General features: G+C 52.7%; 1 protein-coding gene across 2 annotated transcripts in view; it reads left to right on the top strand.

Moving 5' to 3' along the window:
- Nucleotides 1–3493, top strand: part of PCBP4 (poly(rC) binding protein 4) — a 31590-nt gene extending 28097 nt beyond the window's left edge. For both annotated transcript variants that reach the window (XM_074958314.1, XM_074958313.1), the window contains 3 exons: nucleotides 241–293; nucleotides 1604–1773; nucleotides 3156–3493. In XM_074958314.1, coding sequence (XP_074814415.1) covers nucleotides 241–293; nucleotides 1604–1773; nucleotides 3156–3471 — 539 coding nt within the window. In that variant the 3' untranslated portion in view covers nucleotides 3472–3493. The remainder of the gene's footprint in view (nucleotides 1–240; nucleotides 294–1603; nucleotides 1774–3155) is intronic.
- The last annotated feature ends 10620 nt before the right edge of the window (nucleotides 3494–14113 follow it).

Raw genomic sequence — 14113 nt, 5'->3', positions numbered from 1 at the left:
CCCAATCCCTGGTGCTGGGGTGGCCGGCACCCTCCAGGCAGGCTGCGGAAGGGAGGGGTGTCTGGGATGTTTGGCCAGCCCCATCCCTACCAGCTCGGTATGGACCAGCCCCAGGAGATGATATTCCCTGTGCCCGGGGCCCAGTGGCCTTTAGCAAGAGCCGAGCATGGAGGGGAGGGAGGCAGGGGAATCACTAGCAGAGCCCCAGCAACACTGCCCTTTCTCTCCCTCTCCGGCCAGGCCTGGATGCCAGCCCCCAAAACAGCTCGCAGGAATTCCTGGTGCCCAATGACGTAAGTTGCCATCGCTCTCCTGAGAGCGCCTCCTCCCATTCCCGCCAATGCAATGTCTGCCCCTGGAGCCTCAGCAGCGAGCCTGTACTGTCAGAGGGAGAAAGCGCAGAGGGGAATGGCCCCAACCCACCCCAGCTCCCAGAAAGCCCCAGCTCCCGAACACCAGGAGCATGGGGACCAGACTCTGTTCCTGGCCCCTGGCACTGAAGTGGTGCAAAGGCAAATCCCGGATCCAGCTTCCCCCCGCTCCGTGCAGCAGAGATATCTGGATCGAGGCATGGGCTCCTCTCTGCTTCACCTTGTGGGAGGCAGGGACCCTGGCAAAGCCTCACTGTTGCCTTACCCTGGTGATCAAATCTCAATGTAAAGGGCCAGTGTCCCAGCTTTGGACAGCAGGGCCTCCCCACCCCACCCATCCAGTCAGGCTTCAGCCCTTACTACAGAGGCCCTGCCCCCTGGCACAAAAGTGCAGCAGCAAAAGGGTTACCCACCCCCTAAGCCCCCTCCCCATTGGCCAGCCTAGCCTTAGTCGTGCCCACAGGCCCACTTTTCGGGAGTGCAGCCCAGAGAGCAGAGCTGGGGCGGGGGGAAGGTCGCCAGCAGAAAGGAATGCGCCAGAGCTACCCACGCCTACCCTCGCGGCCTCATTCCAGGCACCGGTGCCCCAGGGCTGCTCTCCAGATGCCAGCGCAGGCTGCCAAGCACAGAGCCACCTCTGTTACAGCTGGCAGGAAGTGGGGGGAGGGGCACGAGGGCAGTGTTGACCTTTCTGCACCCCACCCCCTAGAGCCATCACACCCCAGCCACTGCCCCAGGTCTTTTAAAAAGACACAAAGTGCAGCATCAAAGACTCGCTACTGCCCCACATTGGTGAGAACATGGAACTACACCCATGGGGTCTTCCCGGAGGGGGGGTGCGGGGGGCAGCACAGAGTGGATGTGGGGGATGGGAGCCGTGGAGGACATTAAGGCTGGGCAGTCAAGGGGTAACCTGTTCCACGATCAGGGGCATTGGGGGAGCAGCATCCTGTGCCCAGTGCTCTCATTAGGCCCACGCCTGCGGGGCCACACTGGGTGCTGCCCTGCGATGGGAGGGGCAGGCACAGCTGCTGGGCAGGTGGGAGTGAATGGGGTGCTAAGAAAGCAACTCCCCCTACTCCTGAAACACTCTGAACAACAGGGCTGAGCAGAGCAGCTCCTGTGTCATGCTATCAAAGGGCACTCCGGGTCCTTCTCCTGGTGCCACTCTGTCCAGCGCTGCTGCTTCCACCCCAGCCCCCCCAAACTAACCCCTCTCTGCTCCTCCCCAGCTGATTGGCTGCATCATTGGCCGCCAGGGCAGCAAGATCAGTGAGATCCGGCAGATGTCTGGAGCACACATCAAAATCGGGAACCAGAGCGAGGGCTCCAGCGAGCGCCACGTGACCATCACGGGGACCCCAGTCAGTATCACTCTTGCCCAGTACCTCATCACAGCCTGGTAAGGGCCAGCACCCCCGCTGGGGGGGCCAGAGGAAGCAGCAGCCTAGACCCTGGTTTGCAGGGCAGCAGACGCAAACTTCTGTGTCACTCCTTCTCCTTGAGCGGGGATCTCAGTGAGACTGGGAGGCGGGGAGTGGCCACCTCTTCCACAATCTATGCGGTGTCCCAATGCTCTGCCTGCTTATATGATGGGTGTCTGCCAGTCAGGCTGGCAAAGGTGCATTTACATATGCACAAAGACTAGAGTGTCAAAGACCAACGCACCCTGACCCTGAGCCTTGGGTTGGGATGAAACTACTCCTGGGCCCTTTCTCCAGCCCGTCTTAGAGTGGGATCAAAAATGGGTCCCCCCGCACTGACTCAGAAATGCGCAGCAGTGTCTCATGGGAGCTGTAGTTCGGATGCCTCATGCTCCCGTTCTCCTCTCTAGGCCAGGCTCCTGGGCCAGACTACCTCTCCCATGATGCACCACAGCCTCCCAGCTAGGTATTTTGATGAAAAATTTCTGACCAGCCCCAGTTCTTGCTGCCTTTCAGAAGGGATGTGAAACTGAGCCCTGACGCTTGGAAGATCCCAGGTCTGGCCAAATCACAGCATGGGCAGTCCCTTCTGCCTTCCCCTGCGGTGTCAGCGGCAGAAACTGCTCTGCACTCCCACGCCTGGGCACTGCTTGCGCAGCGGCTGCCTTTCAGGGCAGGTGAGGGACCCCTCTAGACCTGCTCGGATCAGGTATAAAACCTGGTGCCCTGCCTAGGCTGATATGTCCGGCGTCTGCATTGGTGAGAGATCTCGCAAAAAGCCTCTGGTGCAAATACATCCCTGTAATGCAAACTGAGCTGGGAGCCGTCAGGACAGAAGGGCCTACGGCCTCATTTCCACACAAGGTTGCACTAGTTTCATTAAACCAGTTTAGTTAAGCTTGTGCAAACCCCTGTGTGAATGCTCTTAGTTTGTCTTAAAAGCAGTTTATTTTGGCTTAGTTTAAATCAGTTCCTAACAGTTTAAATTAAACTGCATTAAGAGCACCTGCACAAATTTTGGCAATGGTTTAACTAACTCAGATTAAAATCCCTAAATCAAACCGGCGTAATTCCACATGTAGCTATGTGTGTGTAACCCACCATTACATGGCATGGTTCTCTGTTGCTCTCTAGTGGCTAACTGGTGTATAGGATGGAGTTTATGAGTCAGTTACGGCCTCTGAATGAGGGGACCTGTTTTTTCAGGTTGGCAGAAGCCCATCCGTTTAGCCAGAGGTGAAGGGTTCAATCCCCACTGCAGGGTGTTGGTGTTACATGCATGAGGGTATTACCCCACCCTGCTTTCTAGCCCCAGTCTGTGTGAGCGTCTCACTGCCTCTCTCCCTCCTTGTTCCTCCAGTTTAGAGACAGCCAAATCTACCTCCCAGACGCCCCCCATCTCCAGCCCCGTTGACCTCAGCATGACCTTCTCCCAGTCCCTCAACCCATCGCCGGGCCCCACGCTGACAGCGGTAGCCGCGCCCCCTCCTGCCTTGCTGGGCGGCCCTTATGCCATCTCCTTGTCCAATTTCATCGGCCTCAAGCCCGTCCCCTTCCTGACGCTGCCCGCCTCCTCAGCCTCGGGACACAACGGCAGCCTCGCCACCTACACGACCAAGATCTCCACGGCCAACGGCGCCAAGAAAGCGGAGCGGCAGAAGTTCTCCCCATACTGAGGCTGGTGGGTGGGAGGGTGGTGGGCCAGAGAGGAAGGGGGAGACCGCGGGATGCCCCTCCCCCCCCGTTTGTGGGACGCCAACAACGCCACTCCGAGGCGGACAACTGAGCCAGCGCCACCCCATGCCAGGGCATCCCGAGCCTTATGCGGGGGTGGACGGAGAAGTAGGGAACGTGGAGGAGGGGGAGGGCAGCCTGGAGCCCTGCCGTCCTTGGTGCGTCCCCTCTGGACGATGGGGGGGGGGGGCGCTGTGTCAGCCTTGGACCCCCCCCACACACACACTTCTCCACTCCTGGAGAGGCTGGCTCGGCCCCTGTTAGCTTTAATGCTGTAACTTTTAGGGGACGTTCCCATCCCCCCCAGCCCTTGGAGTTGGTGGGCACCCTCACCTGACGGCGCAGTGCGGGCCGCGCTGGGCCACAGGGCAAGGCTAGCGGCCAGTTTGAGTGTAGCTCGAGGCCGCACCGTGCTGCTGCCGGATGGCTGGGGGCCGCTGGAAAGGAGAGAGCTGGAATCGGTTGCACTCTGCATAGGAGTTGGTGCTTTTATGATCTCCAAGTACCTAGACTTGTACCAAGCTGGAAACTCAGCCCCGATCCCTGGCCTGCCTTCCACGCACAGAGCCCTGCTGGGAACCAGGCAACGGGCTGGGTCGGGTTTGGAGGGCTGCCTGGTTCCCAGAAAGCTGCCTGGCCTAGGTGCCTGGCCTGAAGGGAACTCAAGGCAAATGCTCAGAATATCACAGCACCTGGCGCTCGTCTCTGCTGGGACGGGGGAGACCCCTCCCCACAGGTTTCTGTGACTCTGGGCAGGGGCCTGGGCGGGTACATATTGGGCTAGCCTTGTGGCTTATTTGCTGCTCCAGTGACTATAGCTCTAGGAAAGTGATGATGGCTAGTCAGGAGCGCTCCTGGCCTATCCCCAGGGCAGAACCCCAGCTCTGGCAGCTAATGCGTGGGCTCATTTGTTCCAAGGACTCATTGGCTGTTGGAGTCAGTCGTGATTGGATGGAGATACCAGTCAAAGCTTCCTACGTTTTCTCCCTTCCCCCTCTGGTTCCATGGAGTAACTCCTGACTCTGCTTTCTCCTTGGAGGAAGCTCCCAGGTTCTGCCATCCCCAGGGTCCACTCCCAGGGCCCTTACCCAGACTGCACAAAGCCATGTGATGGATGGATGACACCCACAGTTTCCTCCCTGATGGGAAGTTACACCCTTGGAGGTGCATCCAGTGCTTCCCTCATGGATGGAGCCTGGGGTTGGGAGAGGGAAACCAGACTAACAGCCCTAAATAAAGTCCCTCCCCTCCCCTTCCCCAGTTATCCTAATAGATCAAACCAGGGGAGAGAGAGAGAGAGCCAGCCCCTCCTTGCTCCAACACTTTCCTGCTAGAGGGATCACAGGAGGCAGGGCTGGGCTATTTCATTCCTAGACGTACTCCATGGTGGAGCAGGTGCATCATGAAGCGTCCAGCCGGGCCATGTGCATCGAACCAGCAGAGAGACCGGTGACTCCGAACAAGGGATTACAGGGTGCTAACAAACTGGCTGAGTCTGGAGTGGGAGCATAGGGTCAAGCAACTGCCCAGCTAGACTGTTCCTTAGCGATCAGCTGTGTTCACCCGGCGCTGAACATGCGCTGTCCTGTGCGTACGAGACCCTGGTTCCTACTTTAGAAACACCATGATCCAAACAGCCTGTAGTCTCCACTGCCAAATCCCAGTGATCAACAGCGGGGAGTCTAGGGGCCTGATCCCAGCCGGGTAAATTAGTATCCCTCCACTGAGGTCAAACACCCGCTGAGGATCTGCCCTGGCATCTCCTGAAGTTCGGCCTCCACAACAAAGGAATCGCCTCCTACCCCCACCTCTCCCAACAGAGATCCCACCAACTGTGCAATGAGCTGTCTCCACCCCATCCTCCACTTGGTGGTGAACATCTCATCCAGCAGCCCCCTCAAAAAGCTTCCCCCGCCCCCAGCCATCTAGCCCAGCTGTCTTGGAAAATGCTGTACATAGAATTCTCTATTTTTTCCTTCTTTGTAACGTATTACCAGTTTAATAAAGAGACAAGTGTTGCGACCTGAGGACTCTGGCAGGGTTTAATGGGGTCCTTCAGATCCAAAGCGAAAGGTCCACCATCCATTCAGACCCAGCGAAAGGGAATGGTTTGGTGATTCTCTAGCGAGGGACCTTGCAGGCTAAAGGATGACCCACATGAGCAGCTCCAGGGAAAGGCTGGCGTGGGGCAGGGGTAAGTCCACACTGGGAGATGCACCCTGCCTGCATTAAAGTGCTGACTGGAGATTGATGCAAAAATAACAGTTCAATTAGCACCACACTGTCTGTGCAGCTGGTACTCGCTGTCCCCTCACACTGCAGCGAGCAGCTCCGAGGAAGCCGTCGCATCATTTGGGAAGGTTTCCATCCGGCCACAAAGGGTTTTTCCCAAGCAGGCCACAGCAGCGTCAGCAACTCTCACGCTTTTTGGTGTTTTCCTTAAAGCTCCAGCTCCCAGAGTCCTTCACTTCTGGGAGACTCTCTCGTCACATTTAAAAATTAAAGTAAGTGTCGGGCTTTTCTGATAATGGAGAAAAGCTTGAGACCTTGACCCAGAAAGGGACTAGAAAGAACCCAAACTTTACCAAAAATATTCATGATTTTTAAGCCAATCCCGTTTGTTTGTTTTCAGAGGGCTGGCTCATGATTGTTTGTAATGCTTGAGCTTGCCAATGCAATACGGGACCAGTTCAACTCAGAACTAAAGCCCTCTGGGAATTGTAATCCAGAAGGATGATAGGAACTGCAGTTGTGAATGGGTAGCACCCCCTCTTGGCCTGAGGTCCCCCTGCAGGCAGCCTGCCTCAGTTTCCCTTGTCTTCAGCTCAATCAAACTATCACAACTCCTCTTATTTGGGTCAGCACCATCTCTACTTGGAGCTGAATTTATTACCATTTGTCAAGGTTCCTCCCCCACTCTGAACTCTAGGGTACAGATGTGGGGACCTGCATGAAAAACCTCCTAAGCTTATCTTTACCAGCTTAGGTCAAAACTTCCCCAAGGTACAAAATATTCCACCCTTTTGTCCTTGGATTGGCCGCTACCACCACCAAACAAATACTGGTTACTGGGGAAGAGCTGTTTGGACATGTCTTTCCCCCCAAAATACTTCCCAAAAACCTTGCACCCTACTTCCTGGACAAGGTTTGGTAAAAAGCCTCACCAATCTGCCTAGGTGACTACAGACCCAGACCCTTGGATCTTAAGAACAATGAACAATCCTCCCAACATTTGCACCCTCCCTTTCCTGGGAAATGTTGGATAAAAAGCCTCACCAATTTGCATAGGTGACCACAGACCCAAACCCCTGGATCTGAGAACAATGAAAAAGCATTCAGTTTTCTTACAAGAAGACTTTTAATAAAAATAGAATTAGAAATAAGAAATCCCCCCTGTAAAATCAGGATGGTAAATACCTTACAGGGTAATTAGATTCAAAACATAGAGAACCCCTCTAGGCAAAAACCTTAAGTTACAAAAAAGATACACAGACAGAAATAGTTATTCTATTCAGCACAATTCTTTTCTCAGCCATTTAAAGAAATCATAATCTAACACATACCTAGCTAGATTACTTACTAAAAGTTCTAAGGCTTCATTCCTGGTCTATCCCCGGCAAAGACAAAATGTAGACAGACACACAAACCCTTTGTTTCTCTCCCTCCTCCCAGCTTTTGAAAGTATCTTGTCTCCTCATTGGTCATTTTGGTCAGGTGCCAGCGAGGTTACCTTTAGCTTCTTAACCCTTTACAGGTGAGAGGAGATTTCCCCTGGCCAGGAGGGATTTTAAAGGGGTTTACCCTTCCCTTTATATTTATGACACCATTACAGATCAGTCCCAAAATAAAGTTCTTGACTCCACCCCAAGTCTATCTTCCCAGTCTGTCCCACTGTGGCCTCCCAGGTAAATTTCCCTGCCTAGAACCTTTTCCCTAGAGATACAGGGTTCCTGCCTGTAACCTAGTCCCTCCCAGCAACTGTCCCCTGTCTTTGCAGGAGCCTCTACTTGTTCCTCCCTGTACAGCCCCCTCACTGCAGGGTCCTGTTGCTCTTTATAGACTCAGCCCCTCCTTACCCAGCTGGTTCTACTGATGAACTCATGCCCCATCCTGGATGTGGCAGGCAGGGCTGACCAGCTGCAGGCCGCCCACCCTTAAAGGGACAGGCCACCCCATTACTGGCTCCTTCAGCGTTCCTTAGGATGAGGTTCTGTGGCCTCCTTACGCATGGATGGGCAGGAATGGGCTCACTGAGAGAAGAGGGGCTCAGTTCAGATGGAGTAGCAGCAAGCCCACTTGAGGGGCTGACCACGAGTCTGAGGGAACAATCCCAGCCGGCGAGACACACTGGACTCATTGCAAACCCCAGGCCAAGGCAGGATGCTGGCCTGGGCAGTGCAGACTCATGGCTCTGTCCCTTTGTCCATTCAGTCTGGCAGCATCGAGAAGTTTAGACCCATCAGCCCATGTGTCAAATCAAAGAGGGGATCCCTCCAAACAGGATGGCCTGGAAAGCCCCTCCAGAGACCCAATCAGCTAGCATCCCCCTGAGACCCTTTTCTATAGGGTATGAGCTGGAATCCCCTGTCAGAATATTGGCAGGACTCCCCAAATCCCCCATGGAGTCTTGGCTGGGATGCCCCGAGGCCCCCTTCAAGGGCACCCTATCAGCAGCGCATTTGAAGCCAATCCCTTTAAACCTGCCAGAAAAAGCTTTCCAGGGCAATCAGACCCACACTACTGCAGCTGCCTTAATTAATTAAATAGCAACACAATTATGCAAAGGGAAGGGGAGGGGAGAGTAACACAACAGAGGTTGTGAAGCCCCATGGGGCCGGTTTCCAAAGCAACCTGGCTTGCCAAGCCAGCTGCTCGCTGCTCTAGACTGAAGTGGGCCTTGACCCCTCAGCTGTGGGGACGGGGGCATTTGATGGGAATGAAGTGCTGCCAACCTGGGTAAAAAGGCTGGTGGAGCAGCACTGCCCCCGTGCTGCCTTGGAGAGCAGTTGGGCAGGCTGCATTGTTCTGCCCGTAGTTACTGCTCAAAAGGACAGGACCCTCCCCCCTGGCGTGTGACGCCCCTGCACAAGGGCTGTGCAAGCAGCAGCCATTCTTTGCTCTCTTGGGAGAAACCAAGGCCCTGCTCCGCAGAGGGATCTAACTCCCACGTGGATTTAGGCCCTGAGTCCGCACTGAAATCAACGGGAGTTCGGTGCCTAAATAGCTCTGAGGATGTGGGTCCGGCTTCCCAGAGCTGGAGTGGTTTGGGGGTGGTCCCTGGTGCAGCTGCTAGTGCTCGGGGGTAGGGAGAGAGTGGTATTTCGGTTTAACACCTTCTCTGTGTGAGGCTTTTGTGTGTGGGGAAGCATTATGGCCATCATCCCCGTTCCCCCTCCCCCCCCCCCCGCACACTCTCCAAGGGGAGGGGGCTGTTCCTACTGCCCCAAGCCTCTTGGGAACAGGGGTCTCTTCCTGGTCACCATCTGTGATTGCCTGGGCTCAGCCTCCCTGGGTGGCGGGGGCTGGAGCAGGGCCAGGCGCTAGGACTGTGCAGACGGCCTGTGTGTGATGGGGATGCGGGGGCGAGCAGCCAGCAGATAAGAGGGAGAATGCAGCTGCCTTATCAGGAGCATGTGCAGCACTCTAGGGGGGTGCGCGTGGCTCCTTGCGTGGCTGGCAGGCAGCCCCGTGTTTGAGGCTTGCAGCCAGGGAAACAGCTCTGCTTCCTGCCTGGAGTGCCTAGTTACAACAGGGACACTGGGCCTGGGGCGGGGTCTGACTGCCAGCACGTGGAGTGGTTTGCTGTCCCCTCCCAGAACTGGTGGCAGGGCTGGGGCAGGTTCGGGCGGGGGTTGGGGGAGGGGAACCCCAGGAGCCTCAGCTGTTGTGACCTGCACAGGATGTGCCATGTTTGTCTTTCTTCCACAGGGCAGAAGCGACTTTGTCTGTACAAAGTGCAAGCTGGTCTCCATATTGGAAGAGAAGGTTCAAGGTCTGGAGCAACAGGTATCGACCCTGCGTTGCATAAGAGAAACTGAAGATTTCCTGGACAGACGTCAGGATATGCTTCTACAGGCACAACGTTCTGAAGATTCAGAGCAGGCTGCGCAGGGGGGACAGGACGACGGTGAAGAAATTTGGCAGCATGTGACCTTCAGAAGAAGAAAAGGGAGCGTCCATGTACCAGCAATGCAGATACAAATAAGCAACCGTTTTCATGTTCTCTCCACAGGTACGAATGCGGAGAGTGGACTAGATGATACATCTGAGGAAAGGGAGCAGAAGGAGACTCCACCGATTGGAAGGCATGAGATGCACTGTCCTAGGGATGGGGGTTCCATGACCACCGCTCCCAAGAGAAGGAGGCGAGTGGTGGTAGTCGGGGACTCTCTCCTCAGGGGGACTGAGTCATCTATCTGCCGCCCCGACTGGGAAAACCAAGAAGTCTGCTGCTTGCCAGGAGCTAGGATTCATGATGTGACAGAGAGACTGCCGAGACTCATCAAGCCCTTGGATTGCTACCCCTTCCTGCTTCTCCACGTGGGCACCAATGATACTGCCAAGAATGACCTTGAGCAGATCACTGCAGACTACGTGGCTCTGGGAAGAAGGATAAAGGAGTTTGAGGCACAAGTGGTGTTCTCGTCCATCCTCCCTGTGGAGAAAAGGCCTGGGTAGAGACCATCGAATCGTGGAAGTCAATGAATGGCTATGCAGGAGGTGTGGGAGAGAAGGCTTTGGATTCTTTGACCATGGGATGGTGTTCCAAGAAGGAGGAGCGCTAGGCAGAGACGGGCTCTACCTAACGAAGAGGGGGAAGAGCATCTTCGCAAGCAGGCTGGCTAACCTAGTGAGGAGGGGTTTAAACTAGGTTCACCGGGGGAAGGAGACCAAAGCCCTGAGGTAAGTGGGGAAGTGGGATCCTGGGAGGAAGCACGAGCAGGAGAGTGCAAGAGGGGAGGGCTCCTGCCTCATATTGAGAAAGTGGGACGATCAGCGAGTTATCTTAAGTGCCTACACACAAATGGAAGAAGCCTGGGAAACAAGCAGGGAGAACTGGAAGTCCTGGCACAGTCAAGGAATTATGATGTGATTGGAATAACAGAGACTTGGTGGGATAACTCACATGACTGGAGTACTGTCATGGATGGATATAAACTGTTCAGGAAGGACAGGCAGGGCAGAAAAGGTGGGGGAGTTGCACTGTACGTAAGAGACCAGTATGACTTTCTAAGAGCTCCGGTATGAAACTGCAGAAAAACCTGAGAGTCTCTGGATTAAGTTTAGAAGTGTGAGCAACAAGGGTGATGTCGTGGTGGGAGTCTGCTATAGACCACCAGACCAGGGGGATGAGGTGGACGAGGCTTTCTTCCGGCAACTAACGGAAGTTACTAGATCGCAGGCCCTGGTTCTCATGGGAGACTTCAATCACCCTGATATCTGCTGGGAGAGCAATACAGCAGTGCACAGACAATCCAAGAAGTTTTTGGAAAGTCTAGGGGACAATTTCCTGGTGCAAGTGTTGGAGGAACCAACTAGGGGCAGAGCTCTTCTTGACCTGCTGCTCACAAACCGGGAAGAATTAGTAGGGGAAGCAAAATTGGATGGGAACCCGGGAGGCAGTGACCATGAGATGGTCGAGTTCAGGATCCTGACACAAGGAAGAAAGGAGAGCAGCAGAATACGGACCCTGGACTTCAGAAAAGCAGACTTTTGACTCCCTCAGGGAATTGATGGGCAGGATCCCCTGGGAGAATAACATGAGGGGGATGTTGGCCAACCTAATAATTTCAAATGATGATTTGTAAGCAAAGTCTAAATGAGCTCTCCCTGACAGCTAGTGATGAGCTGGGGCTGGAGGGGAAGGCTTCAGGGCCAGATTGTATTTACATTCACACCTAATCTACCTAGGTATCCAGCAAACAGAGCTGTGTTGTCCAAGTGATAGATTCTGGCTGGGGTTGGGTTACAAATCACTTGAATGCGGTGGGGGGGGGAGGGAGGGTAATGAAATGTTGTTGTTCTTATTGTATGAGTAAAGGGCAGTAGAACTGTACTTAGCCTGTGCTGATTGAGGGCATCAAGAGAGAGGGTGGGGACCTGCCCCTCTCCACTGTTTAAAGACAGAGCTGATTAGGCTCCATAGATAGTCTCTTGTTTTGTTAAGTGACCGCTACAGCTGAAATCACTGATAATCAGGTCTAAGTGCTTAGATCTGCTGGGGGACAGTGTTTCTGCGGAAGAGACAGCCCAGACTGCACTAGCTGTGAGGTTCCCCCACGGAGAGCTCAGCTGAAATCACTGAGAGCTGGTGAAAAGAGAAAAGGAGGACTTGTGGCACCTTAGAGACTAACCAGTTTATTTGAGCATTGAGCTGTAGCTCACGAAAGCTCATGCTCAAATAAATTGGTTAGTCTCGAAGGTGCCACAAGTCCTCCTTTTCTTTTTGCGAATACAGACTAACACGGCTGCTACTCCGAAACCTGAGAGCTGGTGGAACCTCAAGAGACCAACTCACAGAGTTCACAGCGGCAGGTGGCAGCAGAAGGTGACGGCGCAGGGCCACTGGCAACAGAGCCATGGAGTGAACGGTGGCACAATGAACAACAGCGGCCAGAACGAACAGTGAGCAGCTGGAGGAATGAGCGAGGTGCCTTCTTGTCCCCCACCTGGGAGGTGAACTCGTGTGAAAGCACCTCGGAACTCTGAGTCTCCACTGCCCAAGGACAACACCGGTGAGTGTTAATGAGGCTGTTAAGAATGCTGGAGACACAACCCAGTTCGTGCGGACAAACACGGCTGTGGCATCCTACTTTCTATTTAAGCAAAAGATATCACACACTACAAACTGGAGGCCAATGTTAAGTGCATTGTCACTTGTTCATCCTGAAGTTGAACACTGGTTCCAAACAAGACCAGCAAATGCTCACTATCTTTCTGCAAGGAACTCAACTGACTGGCTAGACGCATGTGATGCAACAGTGAAAGACTTAACAGTTGAAAAAGTGAAGAACTCTCTCACCACATTCAAAAAATTTGCATATATGGCTGATGAATGCACCAATGCAAATGGGCATCAAGTATTAAGTCCTTGTGTATGTTATCTTGATGTCAGTGGTAGGCCAGTAGATGCATTTCTAGATATTCAAGTTATAGAAGACACATTGGCTGCATCTGTGACAACCCACATCTTAGAAGAGTTAAATGCTTGTCAATTAGACCCCAAACAGATGGCTGCTTGTGCATTTGATGGAGCTGCAAACTTCTCTGGAAGGCATGGCGGAGTACAAGCTTTGTTCAGAGAAAAGTGTAACCCCAATCTCTCCAATACACACTGCAGAGGCCATCTACTCCAGCTAGCGCTACTATGAGCTGCAGACTCTTCAAAAGACATTGAAAAAGCTATAAATTTAATGTCTTCGTTATGTCCTTTTTTCAGCAAGAGTTCAAAAAGACTGAATATCTTGGAAAATATAGAAGACATACTGGGACTGAAGTTCAAATTAGTCCAACCTGGGAAAACCCACTGGCTTTCTCATGAGCGATCCTTGGCTGTTGTCTTAAAATTACTCCAGCTGTTATTACTGGCTTTGGAAAGTATCTACCAAGATGGGATGGATCTAAGTAGTGAGGCTGGTGGATTATTTTTGCTACTACGTTCAGAGAAGACTATTGCCAGTCTCTCTCTTGTAAGTCTACTGTTGAAACCACTTGGGTCATTAAACAATGCCATCCACGCATCTGCTACAACAGATTTTTGTCTAGAAGCTACATTTGGATCAATCAGAGATCTGTCCATTGAAAACATACTGGAAGAACCCTAAGCAAAGACTTCAGGCCAGAAGTTGACTAATGAAGGCATTTATATTGAATCCTTAAGTGAAGAGGACAAGAAGCGTTTGTTAAGACAACTGAAAAAGTACACAGACTTGATTCTTAAAAATCTACAACAGCGACTTCTAGATTCTACTCAACCTCCAAGTAGCTTTTACAGATGCCTGTTCTATAAAACACCAATAGTTGAGTGGAGTGAGGCACTACCAGCAAGGGGGCTGCCATGTGCTCAGGACAGAATAGAGAATTTGAACACAGAGTGGAATATTATACGACGAATGAATGAAGATTTGACTTCAACTTCTTTTTTAACATCACTAGTGGCTCTACCTGATCTTTGTGCTTTGTTTCCTGGGATGAAAGAAGTAGGATTCATCTCTTGCTACTCCCAATCACAACAGCTACAGCTGAGCGTTCTTTTTCATCATTGAATAGAATTTTGTGTTCTGAAAGAAGTCGCCTTCTGCCTGATCATGTGAATGAACTAATGAGCATATCAAGTGAAGGAATGGAAGTTCTGGACACACGAGAAGCCACCAAAGATGAACATATTGCATTCAAGAAGTTTATTAACAGAGTTGTGCAAAATTATAACAAGAAACCAAGAAGGATGTAGACGTATTGCTTCATAGAAGGCTTGAGTAGCCAACTTTAATTTGAGTGATGATTTTAAAACAGGAGTTAAATCTAATAAAATGGTCATGAAACATTTTTCAGGTTTTTGTATGGTGCCATACAACCCACCTTCAC

The sequence above is a fragment of the Natator depressus genome, chromosome 7, assembly GCF_965152275.1.
Source record: "Natator depressus isolate rNatDep1 chromosome 7, rNatDep2.hap1, whole genome shotgun sequence".
Classification (NCBI taxonomy): Eukaryota; Metazoa; Chordata; order Testudines; family Cheloniidae; genus Natator; species Natator depressus.
This window is presented reverse-complemented; position numbering and strand designations above follow the sequence as displayed.